Genomic DNA, 21,033 nt, shown 5'->3' on the forward strand with positions numbered 1-21,033 from the left:
TTCTCTTTCTGTAATCTCCTATCTAATAATAATATCCAGTACTTTTATACAGTTTTCATCAGTAGATCTCAAAGTGCTTTACAACGGGAGGTAAGTATCATTATCTCCAGTTTACAGATGGGGGAAATGAGACATAGTGTGGTGAAGTTACCTGCCTAGCAGACCAGTGGCAGAGTCGGGAATAGTACCCATGTCTCCTGAATCCCTGTCCAGTGCTCTGTTCACTAGGCCACACTGCCTCTAAGTGGATCTAATTTTATGAAAATAATTGTACTGTACTCATCAGACTCTTGAAGTGTTTTGCAAAATAACTGAAAAGCAAAAAAACACATTTTCCCCTCCTTTTCACCTTGATTTCTTCTCTGGCTCCTCTTTCCATATCCATGTTCTATATTCTTTACTGCTCAACAGTTACTTTGTGTAAGACAAGAGAATTAATTGTCAAGATGGAAGCCGCAATCATTCCCAACTTAGCAAAAGCATTAGCTTTTAACATTGAAAAAATGCAAAATACCTGGCAGCAATCACTTATTAATTTCACAGTGAGAGTGGATAGCCTTTGGGAGCAGCTTGAGGGTAGAGAACAGCTGGTGGTTACAGTGCAGGGCTCAAACATTACTGTGCAGAAATGCTTGCAGTCATTAGAAAATAAAGTTATGATCTGGGAGAAAATAATGAAGATAATGAAAAAGGTAATAGACACAACAAGATAAGGATAATTGGACTGCCCAAGGGAACAGAAAGCCAAGATCTTGTGGAGTTCTTTTTCTGGCTACAAATACTTGAAATCCAGGAAAAGGGGACAGATTCAAAATAGAAAGAGCAGACTCTGGTATTTTGGCAAGGATGGCATGTGCCTGAGATCAGGGCCGGCTCTGGCTTTTTTGCCGCCCCAGGAGGGCGGCCGGAGCCCCGGGGGGAGGGCGCCGAGGAGGAGGGTGGCCGGAGCCCTGGGAGGAGGGCGGCGAGCCCCGGCCGGGGCTCCGCTCTCCCCTCGGCGGCCAGAGCGCAGGGGGCAGGGCGGCGAGAGGGCGGTGAGCCCCAGCTGGGGCTTGCCGCCGGGGGAAGGGCGCCCGGGGGGAGGGCGGCCAGAGCGCCGGGGGGAGGGCGGCGAGCCCGGCCATGGCCCCGCTCTCCCCGGCGGCCAGAGCGCTGCGCCGCCCCCCTCCAGGTGCCGCCCCAAGCACAAGCTTGGTGGGCTGGTGCCTGGAGCCGGCCCTGCCTGAGATCAATAATAGTTGAACTACATAACTATAGAGACAGAGCTGTGGCAATTAAAATTAAAAATATTAAATACTAAAGGGCAAATATATCCTTCTTCCAAAACTTTTCTCCACATCTTCAGCACCACTGTTTTCCCTGTGCCACCTACACAAAACAGAAATATGGTCTTTCTCATTCAATTCAACTTTCCCTAAAACACAGACATAAAAGATTAGACTCTCTCAACTTGATCCTCCTGACAGACCTAAAGAAGAAATGCTAGTATGCTACAGTGATAGACATATTAGAGATGTGTGGATATGTGGCCTCTCAGAGCCAATGATGCTATCTCTGACCTGAGTTCTTTGGAGGTAATCAAGCAGTACAAGTCTTTCAAGATCTGAAGGTCTTCAGCCTCTTCTATTGGGCAGCATAAATTACAGGTCCCTCAATTATATCATTTACGTGTGATGTATTCAGTGATGGTTCCTTTCTGGTCAAGAATACTTTGTCATGCCAAAGTAGGTAAAATTCTGTAAGTTGACTCATCTGTTGAAGTGAAGACTTTCACGTTGCATGGAGGTTTTTATCTTTAGTTTGAGTCAGAGGTGAGTGTCATGGGCTTTTGTAGAGTGATTTAAAGTGGGTATGTAAAGTTCTTATAAGTCTTGGTAATGTCACAATATCTACTGAGTGTAAAGCAGTGACACACAATCTTTATCAGCCAAATAGCTACTTTGTTTGTGAACACAGTCTCCTAGGTAGAGAAGAATGTAACATGTTTAGTCTGGTCTACATTTTCAACGGTGGCTAGTGATTTGGGGTGCCTCAGTTTTTGGGTGCTCATATTGAGACCCTTTGAAGAAATATAAAGTATTCGGATTTTCATGCACATTAAATGAGCTCTAAAGAATGATTGCTTGTAATTTTTTTTAAACCTATAGCACTTCAAGAAATTAAAAATAGATGAAGATATTTGCTTTGTGATTCATGTTGTAAGTGTTTAGAGTATCAAACATTTATTTTGGTGGAAAGAGGTTGCACAATTGTTTACTTAGATTTAATTGATGCATCCTTAATGAAATATCTTAAGCTTAGTGATTATATACATATAATTATACAACAATAAGTGAATAATTAATCAAAACATGTAAACTTTGATAAAGATAAACCATTTACTGTGTCTGTGTTTCCTGATGCTGTAGTAGATTATTATTCCCCTTTTCTGTTGCTTTTCTCTCTGTTTGTAATTTTGAAAAATGAAACTTTTAAAAAGTTCTAAAGATCAGATGAAGATTGAGAACTATTGGATTGTTTATGAAAACTTTGTTATACATATATTTCTTTTTACTGCAGATCTAATGCATTTGAAGTGCTTGCACTCGATGGAGTTAGTACTGGGATACTTCAGTTTTATACAGCGCAGGAGTGTGCTGACTGGCTGAGAGCATTATCAACTAACATCTCTGATTTGACACTTCAAAATGTATGTTACTTTCTGCATATTTTCCTGCATTTGCTATATTTAAATTATTTTTAATTTCCCAAGCATAGTATAATAATTTGTATATAAGGTATAATATATAAAACAAAAGAATGAGGGGGAAGAAACAAAATTGTAGTAGCATAACACTTTACCTTGAAGTCTCCAAGAAAATACAACCTTATTATATAATAGAGAACAACAGAATCTCAAGGTGACTTTTTATTACTTTCAAAAAATTTTTAGGGCCCAATCGGAAAAGTCTTTTCATTGACTTCATTGAGTTTTGGATGAGGCCTAAATGTATTCTTTTTAAATTCTTGCAGTTAAAGTATGCTTGAAATCTGGTTTCAGAAGTTTGCATTACTTGTTTTGGAAATATGTGAAGGGAAACTTTGTAACTAAAGCAGTGTAATTTAGGGCTGGTCTATATGCAGTTTTTCTACTGCTATAATGAGTTTAGAAAGTGATGTAGCTAAAGGATTACAATCCCCTAGTGTGGTCTCCAGTAAAAAGGTGCTTGTATCAGAATTAACATATTGCTGTAAATTTAAAAGTAAAGTTTGTAATGCTGGGGCTCGCGGCTTCAGCCCTATGGGGCACACCTGCCAGGGCTCGGGGTTTTTGCCCTGCAGCAAGGTAGTAGGCCTTGAGGCTTCTGCCCCATGGGAGGCACCTGAACCCCACCACCCTGCCAGAGGGCAGAAGCACCGAGCTCCCCTCCCCACCAATCTGTTAGGCAGAGAAGGGGGGCACGGTGGGCTCCGGGAGCTGCCCTTTAACTGTAAAAGGGCTGCATGTGGTTTGCGAGTCGCGGTTTGGCCACCCCTGCTATATACCACAATATTTCATATCTCCACCAACTTTCTGTTACTGATCACCAGAGTAACACAATAGAACATCTGATGTGCATGTACATTCCCATTCCTCATTGGGAAGGATATGATCAAATTCCCTTAACAGGCTGTGTCAGACCTGCAGTCTGGGAAACATCTCAACAAGCCTGAAAATTAAGCATTGCTCTGTTTGGAATATACTTTACTGGTCATCAGTACATACAGCAGAGTGAGAGTTCAACCAAAAAGGATCTATTTAGATGCCACACTGATTCCAGGAGACAATACTAATATCGGCAATACCAGCATAGGTCTTTCATCACAATCAGGAACTTCCGCTAGTTGCAAAGCAGTGACCTAATTCACAGAAACATTTTCAGCAAAGTCAGGCTGTCAGGGGACCTGGGGTGGTAATGTTATCTTTGAGTACAGAGGAAGTCAGCTGTTGTCTAGCCACAGGAGGATACCTGGGTATGTCAGTGTGTCTACCAATAGCATGTGTCTGAATTGTTCTGATGCTACTGTGCAGACAGTTACTTCTGAGGAGAAAGATGGAGAGGAGGGGCATGGAAGAGGAACTAAAGGGTCATGGTGGGGAAGAACAGGATATGGAGGAGGAGAATAAATTGACTCTTTCAGCACTACTAATTACTGCATAATCCATAATGAGCTTCATGTGAAAAGCCTGATAGTAACTATCATATTTACAAACAGAACACATGCTGCAGTTTTCCTGAAGAATTCCTCTCCCCATCCCATTTCCCAAGTTCTTTTGCATTTCCCATTATCCTTTCCATCAGTGTGGCACTCTGTGCTTCATCCCCTTCCCTTTTGCCCCACATGCTGGATATTTAGGTTTGGAAGAAGAAGGAAGCAGAGGAGAACAGAGCTGCTCTGATTTCTCAAAGCACCCCCTTCGAGGGGAGAAAGATACACTGCTGTGGTCTCTTTACAGTACTCTGCTCCCCAACACATCCTATAGCCCCTAAGGGGAGAGAAGGAACAGGAGCCAACTGGGGAACTGAGACTATGCTGAGCTAGCAGCATAGGAAGGAGCCTGACCTCCATCCACTTCTCTCTCAATGTGTATAGTCAAAGGGTCTCCTGTAGGCTGAGTTGACAATACTGTTTAACTGGAGAGTTTTTGGGAGGGAGTTCTGTAGAATAGCTCAGAATTAATCATATACTTGTAGGACTGGAAGGGACCTCGAGAGGTCATCTGGTCCAGTCCCCTGCATTCTCGCCATAGTATACAGTTAGCCATGTATTAAATCACTTGTGATTTTTATTAACTCTTCTCACAGCTCTTAATTGCTATTATCCTAAACACAGCACAGAGCGTCAGGATAAGGGTATTATAGGCAGCACACCTGGCAACACCTGGTTGCCTGTGTGTTTCTACTATAGAGGCCCATTTCAAAGTACTTACACTTTTCTCAAAATTGTACCTCTTTTACCTAAAATTAATATGTTCTCTTTTTTTAAATTAAATCAAAAATTGCTTTGAAAACCATTGTTTCTGTACCATTTTATTAAACAGCCCTAAAGCCTCAGTAGAAGATTAAATAAACTTAAAATTTGGCCTCAGAATAGGGACATAATTCCTAGATCATGGATGTATCTTTCATCTGATCAGTGAACACTGGATTTGAGTTGGATGAGTTTAAAAAATTGTCCTTTATGCCTGTATATTGGATGAAAAGTGATAACATTATATAACCCAAAATTCCACCGACGGTTTATATGTATGTGTATATAGAGTAAGGTGAAACTCCCATTGAGTAGATAACATCTCATGTTTTCAATGTATGCACAAGTGTGCCAAACAAAGCACAGTGAAATTTCAGGTGTACTAGGCAGAGGATTATGGAATATGATCTGTGAAACTGCATATGAATGGAGACAGAAGCCAAGGAATCTTGCTTTCCTACCCACACTAGGTGTGGTGGATGTGGATTAAGGCAGGTCCTTGAAAAAATCCTGACTACTTCTATAACTCATAAAAATCGCACATGGTATAAGGCAAAGATTTCTGCCTCATGGATTGCACCTTATGCATTACACAGTGTTCTGCTGCTGTCTAGAAAGTAGTAGCACATGAGAGTAGACAACTAGAGGCTTCCTCACCCCTAACCCCAACATCCGCAAAAAGTTGAAGGATTGCATTATAAATAAAGGAAACATTGAGTTGGAACAGAAGCTCATTTATTTCATTTTATTAAAGTGGACAAATTTAGTCAAACTACTCATTAAAGTGATATTCAGCAGCTATTATTTTATTATATTTTAACTAGTGCCTCCGCTGAATAAAAATGTGTACATCCCTGTAGCTCATGATGGAATTTCTTTGCTTCTTTATTTTTTTTTATAAACATTAATTCCATACAGAAAAAAACTACATTAAAAATAGAGGTTGCAAAAGGAAGCACTCAGAAGTCAGGAAGTGACAAAGATAAGGTTGCATGTGCAACCGTGAACTTCCCCAATGTGAATGGATGACAATATAGTAATTATAGCATCACTTATTTGTTTTCTCCAGGTTCCCTGTGTCACTTCACTCTTTGGCTAGTGAACTGGGCTAGGGTCCAAAGAATCCTTTCTTATTCATTGTACTAATTGTATGGTGTGTCATGAATGAGGCTGTTGTCCATAGTACTGATCCATGGTACTGATCTAATGTATTCTACAAATACATTAGAAGCAAGAGGAAGACCAAGGACAGAGTAGGCCCGTTATTCAATGAGGGGAGGAAAGACAATAACAGAATATGTGAAAATGGCAGAGATGCTTAATGACTTCTTTGTTTCGGTTTTCACTAAGGTTGGTGGCGATTGGATGTCTAACATAGTGAATGCCAGTGAAAATGAGATAGGATCAGAATCTAAAATAGGGAAAGAACAAGTAAAAAATTACTTAGACAAGTTAGATGTCTTCAAATCACCAGGGCCTGATGAAATACATCCTAAAATACTCAAGGAGCTGATTGAGGAGATATCTGAGCCATTAGCAATTATCTTTGAAAAGTCATGGAAGATGGGAGACATTCCAGAAGACTGGAAAAGGGCAAATATAGTGCCTATCTATAAGAAGGGAAATAAGGACAACCTGGGGAATTACAGACCAGTCAGCTTAACTTCTGTACTTGGAAAGATAATGGAGCAAATAATTTAAGCAATCAATTTGCAAACACCTAGAAGATATTAAGGTGATAAATAACAGTCAGCATGGATTTGTCAAAAACAATCATGTCAAACCAACCTGACAGCTTTCTTTGACACGCCTTGTGGATGGAAGGAATCAGTAGATGTGGTATATCTTGACTTTAGTAAGGCTTTTGATACTGTCTCGCATGACCGTCTCATATACAAACTAGGGAAATACAACGTAGATGGAGCTACTATAAGGTGGGTGCATAACTGGTTGGAAAATCATTCCCAGAGAGTAGTTATCAGTGGTTCACAGTCATGCTGGAAGGGTATAACGAGTGGGGTCCCACAGGGATCGGTTCTGGATCCGGTTCTGTTCAATATCTTCATCAATGATTTAGATAATGGCATAGAGAGTACACTTATAATATGTCCCTGATAATGCAATAATATGACAAATGATAGCATCAATATATTAATCACTCTGACTATTCTTTAATCTCTGTTTTTCTGCAGATGAAAATGGCAAATAAATGCTGCTCTCTATCAGACCAGGTAAGATTTTAATTGTATTGTCCATAAATATTTACCATTAATTAAATCTCTTTAAAAATTGCTGGGAAAAAAAATCTGCTCCGTGTATTCTTTTAGGATGCAAAAATTTTGGAGCTACATGTAGACATATACTCAGATTGCAAGTTCTAAATATACATTTTCTTTAGGCAAAACAGGTTTTAGATTCTGAGGGGCCCTACTTCACATAAAAGAATCTTATTAATTCACACTAGTAACTAAAAGCATCTATTGCAGATTAACCCAGTTTGTAAATTAGAAAGTAAGCACAAACATAATAGTAAAAAGTAAGGATACTCCATTACAAATGCACTCTCTTCATTTACTTTGAAAGTATAATTTCAGTTTTCCTCCACAATTGTAATAGTCTAGCAAGTGAATTGCATTCTGTTTTATACAAATATTGAAATCTTAGTAATATGATCTATCATTGCAGCAGCCTGCTATTAAATCCTTGCTGAGAAATGGGGAGTGACCACTTTTTGTTTTTATGAGTTGTTTTATGGGTTTTCAGATTGGTGAAGTGAGAATTAGCCAGGTTATACTTCTAGAATGGAAATGATGTTCATAAACTGAACTGTACTGCAAGCAAAGGCTGATTCTAAAATCCTTCTAAAACCTGTTAGAGTCAAACATAAGTTTGTTATGTAATTAACAACTCACACATTAGTTCATCTCTTACTTTGTTTTGTCATCTTGTTTGTAAAATCTTGTTGGGAGATTTATAGAAACTTTTAGGAGGTTTATCAAATTTCTAACCCACTAGCAATTTTTGTATCTAGGAAACCACTTCACTTTTCTTATAGGAGAATCAATGTTATGCAGAATTAAATGACTCGAGAGCTATTAAAGAATTTTAAGTGCAATAGAGAATGAGCCCAAAAGTTACATCAAAAACAAAATGAATGGATGTTCCATTGAAACTTTAGTTTCTCACATAGTTCTTCCTCGTGAAACAGCCTAATATGAATAAAATATATAATTAAAAATAGCAAAAAAAAATCATTGAAACTAGATGTTTGTTGCTAGATTATCTCTCGATTACTGATATTTAAGCAAATATTTGCAGAGAAGAATACGCATCTTAAGACTCGTTTTTGAAGTACTGCTATTTATTTAAATGACTATCCAATAAGGGTTGATGAGCGATATTCTGTATAATTGGTTTGCCCACCTGTGGTACTATATCAATAACAAATACTACTAATAATGTAATTTGTGCTTCCATTGGTACCTAATGCACTTGGGAAGCACTTTTATGGATCTGTGTGGATGCTAAAATCAAGCATAGGCTTAATAGCATCTGTTTTATAACTTACTATGTGAAAGGTTGAATAAGAAATTCTGTTTGTATTTTATTAATTAGCAAAGGGGCAAATCTTGGACACTGCCTGTGCATGAAATTCCCATTGAAATCAACAGGAGTTTCACTGAAGGAGGGTTTGCAGGATTCGGTGCAAATGCTCTAGTTCAAGATATTAAAGGGATAAGGACAATGGGGCAGAGTTAAAGATGAACTTTCTCCCTTAATTCCTGACTTTTGCAAGTGGTTGATTTCTTAATTTTAATGTTCCATCAATATGAATTTAGTACATATACCTTTGTTTTTCAAAATAAATACTTTTCTCTGCAATATTTGATAGAGCAATGCTGTTTCCATTCAAGATGCCAAACATATTATAAGAAACTAAATCAGAATATTAATTTTAGAATCAGCAAAAGCTAAGGTATGCCTATAAATGATTCTGCTGGGGAAGGTACTGTGCAAAAAGGGAAAAGAAAACAAAGATTATATAGAACTTGGCAAGATGAAGTGAATAAAAGAACAACAATATGACTTTGAAATGTCCTATGAAATTGAGCCCTAAAGAAATGCTCAACCAAATATGAAACTCTTGTGTACATTTCACCAGGGAATGTGGTTATTTGGACTTGGGAAAGAAAACTTTGCAGTAATAAATGAAAATGGTGGGCAGAAGAGGATTTGAGATGCTTAAGATTAATGGAGCCTATCAGTGCTAAACTACATAGGTTTATGAATCTATACTGTTTCTTAGGGCATCTGACTGTAAAGGGGAATAAAACTTACAGGGTACGTGATGAAAAAATATTTGAGAAACTGAAGGAGATTTGAAAAGCTACTTTGATGTGAATTTGTGGAAGGATATTTGTGTATTTTAAGGCTTGGAAATACTTACAAAAATAAGATGGAAGCTTTCTGTGGAGTTTGCTTGTTTGTTTGTTTGTGAGCATGAGCATTCCTGTATAGTTAGCTAGGGTATATGGCTTTCATTTCTATTTCATTCTGGAACCACAGTTTTCCCCATGAACTTTAAACCCCCAAGTTCATTTATCATATTATTGTCTTCTGAAGACTCTACCTATGCTTGGCCTGTCAGTGTAGGTACTCCACCTTTCTGATAGGTGGTAGCTGTGTCGATGGGAGAAGGCCTCTTGTCAGCATAGAGCTCTCTACACCGGGGAGTTAGGTCGGTATGTACTTCATCACACCTTCATTGTCACCTTCACTTTGCATTGGAACCTGAAATAAGACATTGCATCTGTGTTGAAAACCAACCTAATCTTAATGACAGCAGTTTATTCTAGACACTGTGTGCTCATGCTAGGGTGAGAAATGCCTTGGAGAGAACTGTGGTGTTGGGGACTATTCTTTTAGTGTCCGGACTTCCAGAGACGAAGTCTAAGGGGGTATTGTAGAAGCTCATGTTGTTGTTATGCACAGTCAGTTGAAACAGGTAACAGAATAAAGCAGATCTTTTTTCTAGCACCTTAAGCACTGAAGGATCACTGAACACCACAGAGTACCAGGAGTAAAAAGGAACTAAGAAAATACCTAGACTGGAAGAATAGAGCAGTTAAAAGCTCCACCCAATGAAATTCTCTTGAAACATGGAAGATAACTGGAGAAGCTTTAAAGAGCACTTTATTCTATATCTGCAAGCACTGGGTGCCTGCAAGAAAGATAACAGTGAGAAGGTAGCCTTATTTCTGATAATAGCTAGTTCTGAAGCACTTGGTATATTTAATAGTTTTCAGTTAACTTAGGCAGGGGCTAACTATGAAACTGTACTACAAAAATTTGATGGGTACTGCACTTCACATTAAAATGAAACATGAGAGAGAGATTTTTAAACAGGTAGTACAAAAAAGAAGGTGAAACCATAGAAGAGTTTGTTACTGATCTAAGGCTGAAGAGCCAATCTTGCAATTTTGGGGAGCTGAGTCTCTGACAAGAGGCCAGAACGTGGCTGGGATCTGGAATAAAATACTCAGAGATAGACTACTGGAAGAAGAAACCCTTGACAGAGCAATTAAAATTTGCCAAGCAAAGAAAGTTATGCAGTCCTTATGGAGGATGGACACTGCTCTGACACTATAGACATGATAGAGAATCCCAAATACTACATGAAAAGAATCATGAGGCAGAAAAACATGTGGACCTCAAAGTTGGAGTCAAGGAAAAACAGCAAATGGATTTACACACACTGTGGCAACCAAGCAGGAGTGGTGATTGAACATTTGCCAACTCCATTGTCTTATAAAAATCCTTGGAGTTACTTGGGACCAATGGATCACCAATAATGAGATACTTGAAAGAACCGGCCTACAGTCTATGCAGACTACGCTAGACATTCACAGGCTTCGCTGGCTGGGACATGTGGAGCACATGCCTCAAGATCATCTGCCATGCTCTATGGCCAACTTACCAACTGCCTGAGACACAGAGGAAGGTCAAAGCTCTGATGCAGTCTCAAGGTCAAGCAAGGTCTCAAGAAATTTAGCAGTCCCACTGAAAACTGGGAAAATCCTGCCCACAATAGCTGAGTTTGGAGAAGCCAGGATAAGGCTGGTACAGTCACCATGGAGAGCCATCAGAAAGGCCAGGCTGAGGCCCGCAGGTGAGCCAGGAAACAGAGTATTCAATTTCCATCTGGCAAGTGGACCCAGGGCCAGCTCTAGGATTTATGCCGCCCAAAGCAAAAACAATTTTGGCCGCCCCCCCAGCCCCGCCTCAACTCCGCCCCTTCCCCAAATCCCCAGCCCTGCCTCCTCCCCCCAGGCTCTCAAGCCAGGGAGGGAGAGCAGCGGCGCGCGAAACAGGTGTTTCGCGCGCCGCGGCCGCTTGGGATCTCCCCCTCCCTCCTAGGTTTGAGAGCCTGGGAGGGAGGGCGAGTAGCGGCGCGCGAGCGGCAGCGGAGGTGAACTAGGGCGGCTGGGGCACATTTTTAGGGGTGGCATTCTGGCGCCGGCCATGCCGCCCCTAAAAATGTGCCGCCCCAAGCACCAGCTTGTTTTGCTGGTGCCTAGAGCCGGCCCTGAGTGGACCTGTAGCCACTGTGGGAAGGTTTGCTGCTCATGCATCTTTTCCCATGCCATTGCTAAGAACCTCTGACAGACTAACTTTGTTGTGTCTCCTTTCATCTGTCAAGATGTTGGACAGCCCTGGCAATCAATGTGAGCCAAGACAATGTCTGGCATATAGGAAAAGATGCAAGAAATACAACGGACTAAATCACTTTGCAAGAATTTGCAAACACCAGAAGACTATGCACAGCATGGACAAAGAGGACAACTGCTAGCTCAGCTGAATTATCCATAGGAGCAATGGACAATGTTGCAGCGGAAGCTGAAAGCAAATTAGACATTTATTAATTTTAAATTGAATGTGGGTGCAGAAGCCAGTGTGTGGCCAAAAACAGTGTAGTTAGTACTAAAAGAAACACCACACATATTGGAGGGTAAAATTCAGGTCTTACAGTGGTAAGCTTATCCCCACTAAAGATATAAATGAACGAGATGTATGGGTAAATAACATACTGGAAAATATATGATTTGTAATAGTAGCAGGGAGAAGAGATCCTGTTATCGGTTAAAAGTGTGTCAAGCCCTTGGTCTTATCAAGAGGGTACCCTTTTTAGAGGGACGAGGGACTACAACAATTTAACAAGAGTTTGAGGACATCTTCCAAGGGATAGGGAAATTCTCAACAGAGCACAGAAGAAAATTTTAAGAACCCACTGCCCAACAATTCATGTCCCCAAAAGAGTTCCCTTTGTCTTAAAGAGGAGGCTAAAAGACCTCAATAGTCTCATTGCTCTGGGAATCATAGAGCAAGAGAAGAATTGACAGAGTGGGTACATTTGTTGGTCATTGTCGGGAGAAAAAAGATGGAACCCTTCACTCATGTAGAGATCCATAAGAATTAAAAAAAATAATATTAAAGGGAACATTTTTGTACTAAATGCAAGGGGGGAAATTTTGGGGGTATGACTGGTGCTAATTATTTTTCTAGATTTAATGAATCAGCATGTTTCTGGTGGTGCCCTTAGAAAAACAGAGCATTGGGAGACCCTGCTTCAGTAAACTAAGGACATAAGAATGGCCACACTGTGTCAGACCACTGGTCCATTTAGCCCAGCATTATGTCTTCCAGCAATGGCCAGTGCCCGATGCTACAGAGGGAATGAAAAGAACAGGGCAATGTGTTGAATGATTGTCCAGTCCAAACTGCTGGCAGCAAGAGGTTTAGGGACACACAGAAAATGGAGTTGCATACCAGAACATCTCGGCTTATAGTATTTGATGGGCCTATCCTCCATGAACTTATAGAATTCTGTTTTGACCCAGTTATCCTTTCGGCCTTCACTGGCAATGAGTTCCACAGGATGACTGTGTGTTGTGTGAAGAAGTACTTCCTTTTGCTTGTTTTAAACCTGCTGCCTATTAATTTCATTGGGTGACCCCTGGTGCTTGTTTTATGTGAAGGGGAAATAACTTTCCCATTCACTTTCACCACACCATTCATGATTGTATAGACCTCTTTCATATCGCCCTGTGATGATGTGCCCACCCCACATAAGGCCTGGAGGAGTTAAAGTAGCTAGGCAGGCCAATTAATTACCCAGGATGCACCTGAGACAGGGAGCAGGCCACTAATTGGAAATGGGCTCAGCTGGGCAGGAACAAGAAGGGCCTGCATAAAGCCCAGGAACTGTGAGCAGCAGCAGGCTGCAAGGAAGTAGTCTATAGGGAGGAGGGAGCTTGGACTGGCAAAGCCAGAAAGGGGGGGAAGCCAGATAAGTAGGAAGAAGCCCAGGGAAACAGCAGAAGCCCAGGTGTAGAACTGTACAGACCTTGGCTTGTTATAGGGTTCCTGGGCTGGAACCCTACAGGCCGGGCCTGGGTTCTCCTATCAGCCACTGGGAAGTGGTGCAGGGCATTAGAGACACCCAACAGACAGCTGCTTTCAAAGGACTTTGATTTCCCCAGAAGGGAAGGACCTTAGTGACCTGGCTGGAGGGCCAAGCCAAGAACAAGAAGCTGCAGCTCTGGGAGTGAGAAGGGCCTCAGAGTGAAAGAGACGATGAGTAGAGACACCGCCAGAGGAGGGCAGCGCCTTGCAAGCTAATCCCCAGAGCTGCCAGGAGGAGGTGCCACATGCAGTGAGTGGATCCCATGACACCCCCATTAGTTGTCTCTTTTTTAAACTGAACAGTCCCAGTCTTGTTAACCATTCCTCATATGGAAGCTGTTCCATACCCCTGATCATTTTTGTTGCTCTTCTCTGTAACTTTTCCAATTCTAGTATATGTGGTTTGAGATGGGGTGTCAAGAACGGTATGCAGTATTCAAGGTGTGGGGATTCCATGGATGTATATAGTGGCATTATGATATTTGATACAATATTTTATATGCTATTTTATTAACTATTTCTTTCTCAATGGTTCCTAATATTCTGTTAGCGTCTTTTGACTGCTGCTGCACAATATTTTCAAAGAAGTATCCACATTGGCTCCAAGATCTCTTTTTTGAGTAGTAACAACTAATTTAGATCCCATCATTTTGTATATTTAGTTGGAATTATATTTTCCAACGTGCAGTACTTTGCACTTATCAACATGGAATTTCATCTGCCATTTTGTTGCCCAGTCACCCAGTTTAGTGAGATTCCTTTGTACCTCTTTGCAAGTCAGCTTTAGACTTAACTATCTTGAGTAATTTTTTAGTATCTGCAAATTTTGCCACCTCACTGTTCACCATTTTTAAGATCATTTATGAATATGTTGAACAGATCCCTGGAGGATCTTCCTTTTACCTACCCATTTTTTCCTACACTTTGTTTCCTATCTTTAAATCAGTTACTGGGCCTTGAGAGGACCTTCCCTTTTATCCCATTACTGCTTAGTTTGCTTAAGAGCCTTTGATGTTGGACCTTGTCAAAGGCTTTCTGAAAGTCCAAATGTTCTATATCAACTGGATCACCCTTGTCTACATGCTTGATGACACCCTCAAAGAATTCTAATAGATTGGTAAGGCATGATTTCCTTTTACAAAAGCCGTGTTGACCCTTCACCAACATACTGTGTTCATCTCTGAGTCTGCTAATTCTATTCTTTGCTAAACTTTACTAGACAGCTGTATGGATTGTGTTCAGTGCCCAAGTGTCTCACCACAAAATGCAACAAATTGTTGATAGAGTAGAGGATACTAGGGTTTATATAGATGATATTTTGACTTGAGGAAAACCAATAGACACAGATGACCAGAGGACCCAGGCAGCTTTGGAAACAGCAAGAGTTGCTAGGCGAAAGCTGAACAAACAAAAATGACATACCTGGGAGAGAAGTTAACACAGCAAGATGAGGCCATCACTAACATGCCTGCCACAACAGATAAGGAAGGAGTACAGAGCTTCCTTGGAATGGTGACATATGTAAGGAAAGCCAAATCTAACTGCCTAAATCAGCAACTTGAGAACATCACTGTGCAATGATGTCCAATGGACAAGGAATGCAAATCTTAATACAGAATTTGAGAAACAGAAGGATTTAATTAGAGGCCTCAGTCCTGACAGTCAGCATAGACCTAAGCTGTTGAGGGATGTCTCCAAGGAAGATATTGGTGTAGTCCTCATACAATAGTTTGGTTAATACTGGAGACCTAGTGGCTTATGCATCAGGCCGCGGCTCCGCAGCTGCGCTGCCCAGCAAGAGCTCGCTGCCCCATCACCCAGAGCATTGCACCGGTGGCGCAGGGAGCTGAGGCTGTGGGAGAAGGGGAACAGTGGGGGGAGGGGCTGGGGGCTAGCCTCCTGGGCCAGGAGCTCAGGGGCCGGACAGGAGGGTCCCGCGGGCCGTAGTTTGCTCACCGCTGCTCTAGAGCATTTGACAAAAGTGCAATAGAGCAAATTCCTGAGCTTGATTTTGTGTGTATCCTGTTTCAGATGAAAAGTGGACTGTGATCACCAGAGTCGCTTGCTCAGGGTAAGCCCCTGCAGAAAGTAATTAAGGCTACTAGCACAAGTTAGGCAGGACAGTCTGTTCCTGGTCCCTATTATCAATGTAAGGGAGAGCTCTCAATACTAGATGGGATTTTGTTTAAAGGCACCTACTAGATGATTCTTAAGGTAATACCGAAAAAAATGTTTAAAAGGATATATGAAGGTCATTTAGGGATTGAGAAATCTAAAAGAATTGTATATGGCCTCAAATGAACAGCAACAATGAGGATACTATTAAGATTTAATCTCACATGCCAAAAATAGAGGCCAAGTCAACCAAAAACTCTGTTGGTGGCAGAGGAAAAATTTGCCTATTGGAACAAAAAAGTAGGCATAATTTGTTTGTTTGCTGGAAAAAAAACATGTACTTATGCTAGATTGTGATTCTCACTTCCCTGTGATTCTCACTTGCAAGATGATAGTGCATGTCAAGTCTGTTTTTGCTGGACATGGTATACCTCACTTAGTAATGTCTGATAATGGGCCACAGTTTAGTTGGCTTGAGTTTAAGCACTTCACTGTGAACTACAAGTTGAGACATATAACCATTAGTCCCTATTACCCCAAATCCAACGAGGTGGTGGAAAACAGCGTCAGAATAATAAAACATCTTCTAAAAAATACTAGCGTCAGACTCTGATCTGTATTTAGCACTGTTAAATTACAGAAAGGCATACCAGTGAAGCTTGGGTTGTTATCTGCTGACATCTTGTTCAATTTGGAAAACAAGAACGCCTGCACTATTACAAACTGAGTTCAGAGTCACTGGGGACTTGCAGATGTACAGAGGGAAGTAAGACAAAACAAAACAATCAATATGATTTGGAGTCAGGGGAGCTGCCACCACTTCATGTAAATGACACTGTGCATATCTATGATGGGAAACAATGGTCTCAAACAGCAGTGGTTTCACAAGAGATTGCCCCATAGTCGTATCAGGTTCTCACCCTAATGGACCATACAAAGGAGAAATAGGTGATACCTCCAAATCCCAGTCTGCTGTTTTACCCAAGAGGGCCTCAGACAGGCCACAACTGTAGCAGGTTGAGCCAATGGAGGCCCCAGACTTAAAACGACTGGAACAAATAGACTCCCCTCCTCTTGACAGCAGCAGTGCTGATGTTTGAGGGGAGCACTGCAGATCCAAGTGACAGCACAGGGCACCTCAAAGAAAATTTAATATTTTCAGTAAGTTTAGTTACTGATTGCAGATAAACATTTGTAATTGTGTTATATTAATGTTGGTTTTTAAAATTATATTGTTAAGTTTTGGTTGGAAGGTATGATGTGCCTTTAAGGGCTGAGCTTCCCAGACAGAGTCTGGGGCACTGCAGAAGCTCATGTTGTTGTTTTCTTGCACAGCCAATTGGAATCCATCAGAGAATAAAGCAGATCTTTTTGAAGTACATGGAGCACTGAGTGATCACTGAACACCACAGTGGCTAACAATAAGAGCACCATCAAGGACCATTGACCATTTTCCACACATCTGTCACACTCTAGTGCTTTCAAGAGTGAAGTGTCTGTTGTTAAGAAATTCATTTGCTAAGTCTGTGTTTCTTGCTTTCCTGCCACGTTGTCCCTGAAAAGTTTCAGTAGGAACCAGAGCTCCCACAGCTCGGTGTACTCTGGGAAAATAGGGCCTCACGAGGGCTAAGCACTAGGATCTAAGGCAGCCAAACTATGGGGTCCCACTGTCCAAAAGGGGAACAGACATGGGGTCTGATTCTGGAGTGTGCTTCAGAGACCCAGAGCTAGGAACAGTAACCTGGCCCCAGGAATTTTTCACATGGTATGCCCCAGGGCTCCCTGCTGCCCCTCTCCCAGATGGCTCCCCCATACAGGCACTCATTGCAGCTCCCCATACTTGTAGCAGGTCTTGAGGCTGCTACTGAGTGAACCCTGTGGTTAGAGCAGAGGGGACATGGGCTGCTGGAAGCAGGGAAAGGTCTGGCAGGCCCTTGGGAGAGGAGGTCTGGCGCAGGAGCTGTCCCCAAGGCTGCAGCAAGAAGGAGCAGTGCTGGCCACCTCACTGCCTACTCAGGTTTGGCCCTATGGACTCTCCATCACAATGGGGCCAAAAATGATTGAGTGGCATTGCAACCTGGTGCTTGGGAGTCACAGCACTGCTCAGGTTTGATCCCGAAGTCCTCCCCACCCCATCATGACAGATGGGCCGCAGAGCCTAGCCTGAGTGGGCAGTGGGGTGGCCAGTGCTCTTTCTCTTTGCCACTGCCATTGGAAGGGCCCAGTAGTGATGACTTGGTGCCCTTGCCAATCCTATACCCTATGTGTAATGTGCATATGACCGCGGGCACCACTGCCAGTCACTACCCAGGCCCAGGGGGCTTAGAATCATATGGGATCCAGTGGTTGGGTCCTCTCACAATTATTGTATTAATCTCAAGGGCCAAAAGAATTAAATGTGTTTATAAACTCTTTCATTGTCCAACATTAAAACAGTGATATTTAGGTCCATTTTTTTTTCTGCAGAGGCTGTGGTTTACTCACTTTCTTGGCAAACACCCAAAAGTGTTCAGTCTAATTTTGAATGTTTATCGATCAAACACAAGAAAGCACATGAAATGAAATAAGCATGCATACTGAAACTGAAATACTAGGGAGGAAGAGGGGTTATTTAAGTTATATGCCTGTGTCAACACAAGAACAAATGGATATAAACTGGCCATCAACAAGTTTAGGCTTGAAATTAGACAAAGGTTTCTAACCATCAGAGGAGTGAAGTTCTAGAGCAGTCGGCCACCGAGAGCAGTCGCCCATCGGGAGCAAAAAACCTAACTGGCTTCAAGACCAAGGTTGAAAAGTTTATGGAGGGGATGATATGACAAGACTGCCTACAGTGGTATGTAGCTGATCTGTGACTGCTAGCAGCAAAGATCCACAACGGCTGGTGACTGGGCACTAGACAGGGAGGGATCTGAATTACACCAAAGTATTCTCTCCCAAGTCTCTGGCTGTTGGGTCTTGCCCACATGCTCAGGGTTTAACTGACTGCCATATTTGGTGTCGGGAAGGAATTTTCCCCCAGGTTAGATTGGCAGAGACCCTGGGTTTTTGCCTTTCTATGGAGCATGGGACTTGCTGATTTAAACTAGAGTAAATGGTGGATTCTATGTAACTTGAAGTCATCAAAATATGATTTGAGGACTTCAGTGACTCAGCCACAGGTTATGGATCTATTACAGGAGTGGGTGGGTGAGGTTCTTTGGCCTGCAATGTGCAGGAGGTCAGACAAGATGATCATGATGGTCACTTCTGGCCTTAACGTCTATGAGTCTATGAAACTGAGTGATTACGCAAAATAAATTAAATCAAAACCTGTTAGAGTCTTTCTCCTTTTGGAAGCAAAATATCAGTCTTTTATTTTCATTAACAACTGTTTTTTGATTGAAAGGAAAAGGTTAATTTTACTTTGTCCTGATGTGTGAAGGGTATTCACATGTCCTGTTTTTAACAGACAGAACAGATGAAAAGTGGAGAAGAGACAGGATAGAAAAGGGGGTGGGAGGGACTATGGCTTTTTTGATATTTTTGAAACACTAATGGCTGGTCCATTACAAATGGATGTTTTAGCTGGCATATTGACCATGATGCCTGTTGCTTGGCCATGGTTCACTTTCCAGTCAGGGAAATCATTTGGTTGGATCTTTTCTCCTGAGATAGGCCCAGTCATCCTACTGTGCTGATGCAGTTCAGTTGATTTCAAAATTTGATGAAAAACCAAGAGAGTGAGAGATAAGACAAGAGGAAAGAAGAGGAGCAGAAGGTAACACAAAAGAAAGGGAAACAGAACAGGATCTTACACACATCTGTGCTGCTGGCAATTAAGTATTCCCACTGATGGGCTGGGGACTAGATGTCGTGATAATATGATGACTTTCACAACTCTCAGGAGAAAAACAAAGTTTCTTAAACAAAGCAAGGCCTAATGGACTTCCTCTCAGGAAGAAATTTTTATCTGTTTCCTCTGTCTTGGGATTTAGGAAGATGAAATGAATTGAGATGAGCTGACATGGGTTGGGAAGATGAGATTTTTTTCAGTCTCTTTTTTAAAGATCCCCAAAAAGTGGAAAAGTGGGTGACATAGTTCATGCCCTCATTATTTTGTCCACCAATTAGGCCGGACACCAATTTTGGTCCATTAATTTTTGGACCCCATAATTTCTGGACCCCATATCTTCTTGTTTATGAAGTCCAATCTGAACACAGTCCTTGAATCATATCAATAGGCCTTTTTTTTGTCTGGACTAATCTAGTCTCCCTGTTTGGTTTTCTTGCATTTGTTCATAATATTCATCATTGAAAACAACTTGACCTATTTTCCATGGTTAATTCCCAAGCTGGCATAAAAAAAAAAAAAAAAAGCCGTAAGTTATTGTGACATCTTATAAACTTTTACATACTTTTTACATTTAAGCTTACAATTAGGGTAAAGTTTTAGGCCCAGTAATCATAAGACAACAGACCGGCGCCTGTCCAGGGATGGGGATTGAGCCAGGTTGTAACATATACTGTACTAAATTTTGTTGGACATGTAGGATACTTACAATTACCATTGTCCAAACATTATCACCTTCTGATTCCGCTTGATATAATTTATCATACTGTTTCAGAAACTGGAAAGCACTTGAGTGTATTATCAGGAGGCAATAAGATTTGTTACTCAATTTCCAAAAAGACACACATCATTGGATCACTGCATATTTTTTTATGAAACATTAAATTAGATACTTTTCTGTACACAGAATCATCTGTAGGGATTTTTATAGGCTATTAGGAGTTACTGTCCTGCTGTCTCATTGAAACTGTAAAACTGTGCAATTTCTTCTCCACATTAATAGAGCAGTATTGATCAAGTGTTCATCCAGTATTTATCATTTTAGTTTGTGCTCTAAAGCACATATACGGGGTATTCCCAATAGCTCTATTTGCAGTTTGATTTTATTTTCCAGTTTTGGAGATAAGGAGGTGTACTCTAAGTGGTGCTCACTTGTGACCTGTCAGGGCATGACTCACCCCTCTGCAGTCCCCTGGGGTTGCTCTACACAGATCCGGTGTCATGATGCCTTTGCCTTTTTCTCATTTTTCATGAGTCCAGTTGTCCCACCATCCAATGGCTTGTCTAGATAGCAATCTGTATGGATATAGAGATTTAGAACCTGGGTTGTGGGAATCAGGGTGACCAATGACAGCACAGTTGATATATTTCAGCTGCCTCAAAAATAGTGGATTCTCATCTGCAGCCATTCCACACATGAAATTCCCATTAATTTATATCAGAATTTCTCATACTAATTGGTTCCATTGGTTAAAATAATATCCTGTCTGCAATGTTAATACGGGTTAGTGTACATTTAAATTACACTATGCTAAATCAAGGAAGTGCTTTCTGATTCTTCTCTTCTCTTCATCCTGGGGATCCTTGTTTAGAATGATTTATTGTCCTTTTAGGACCTGATCCAAGGCCTA

The 21,033-nt window shown here is 41.3% G+C and overlaps 1 protein-coding gene across 1 annotated transcript in view; it reads left to right on the forward strand.

Annotated features, from left to right (window-relative positions):
- Window positions 1–21,033, forward strand: part of SNTG2 (syntrophin gamma 2) — a 457,199-nt gene that overhangs the window by 349,321 nt on the left and 86,845 nt on the right. The window contains exons 10-11 of the mRNA XM_024215800.1: window positions 2,560–2,689; window positions 7,185–7,223. Of these exons, the coding sequence (XP_024071568.1) occupies window positions 2,560–2,689; window positions 7,185–7,223 (169 nt within the window). The remainder of the gene's footprint in view (window positions 1–2,559; window positions 2,690–7,184; window positions 7,224–21,033) is intronic.

The sequence above is a fragment of the Terrapene carolina genome, unplaced genomic scaffold (assembly GCF_002925995.2).
Source record: "Terrapene carolina triunguis isolate 2854851 unplaced genomic scaffold, T_m_triunguis-2.0 Scaffold42, whole genome shotgun sequence".
Classification (NCBI taxonomy): Eukaryota; Metazoa; Chordata; order Testudines; family Emydidae; genus Terrapene; species Terrapene triunguis.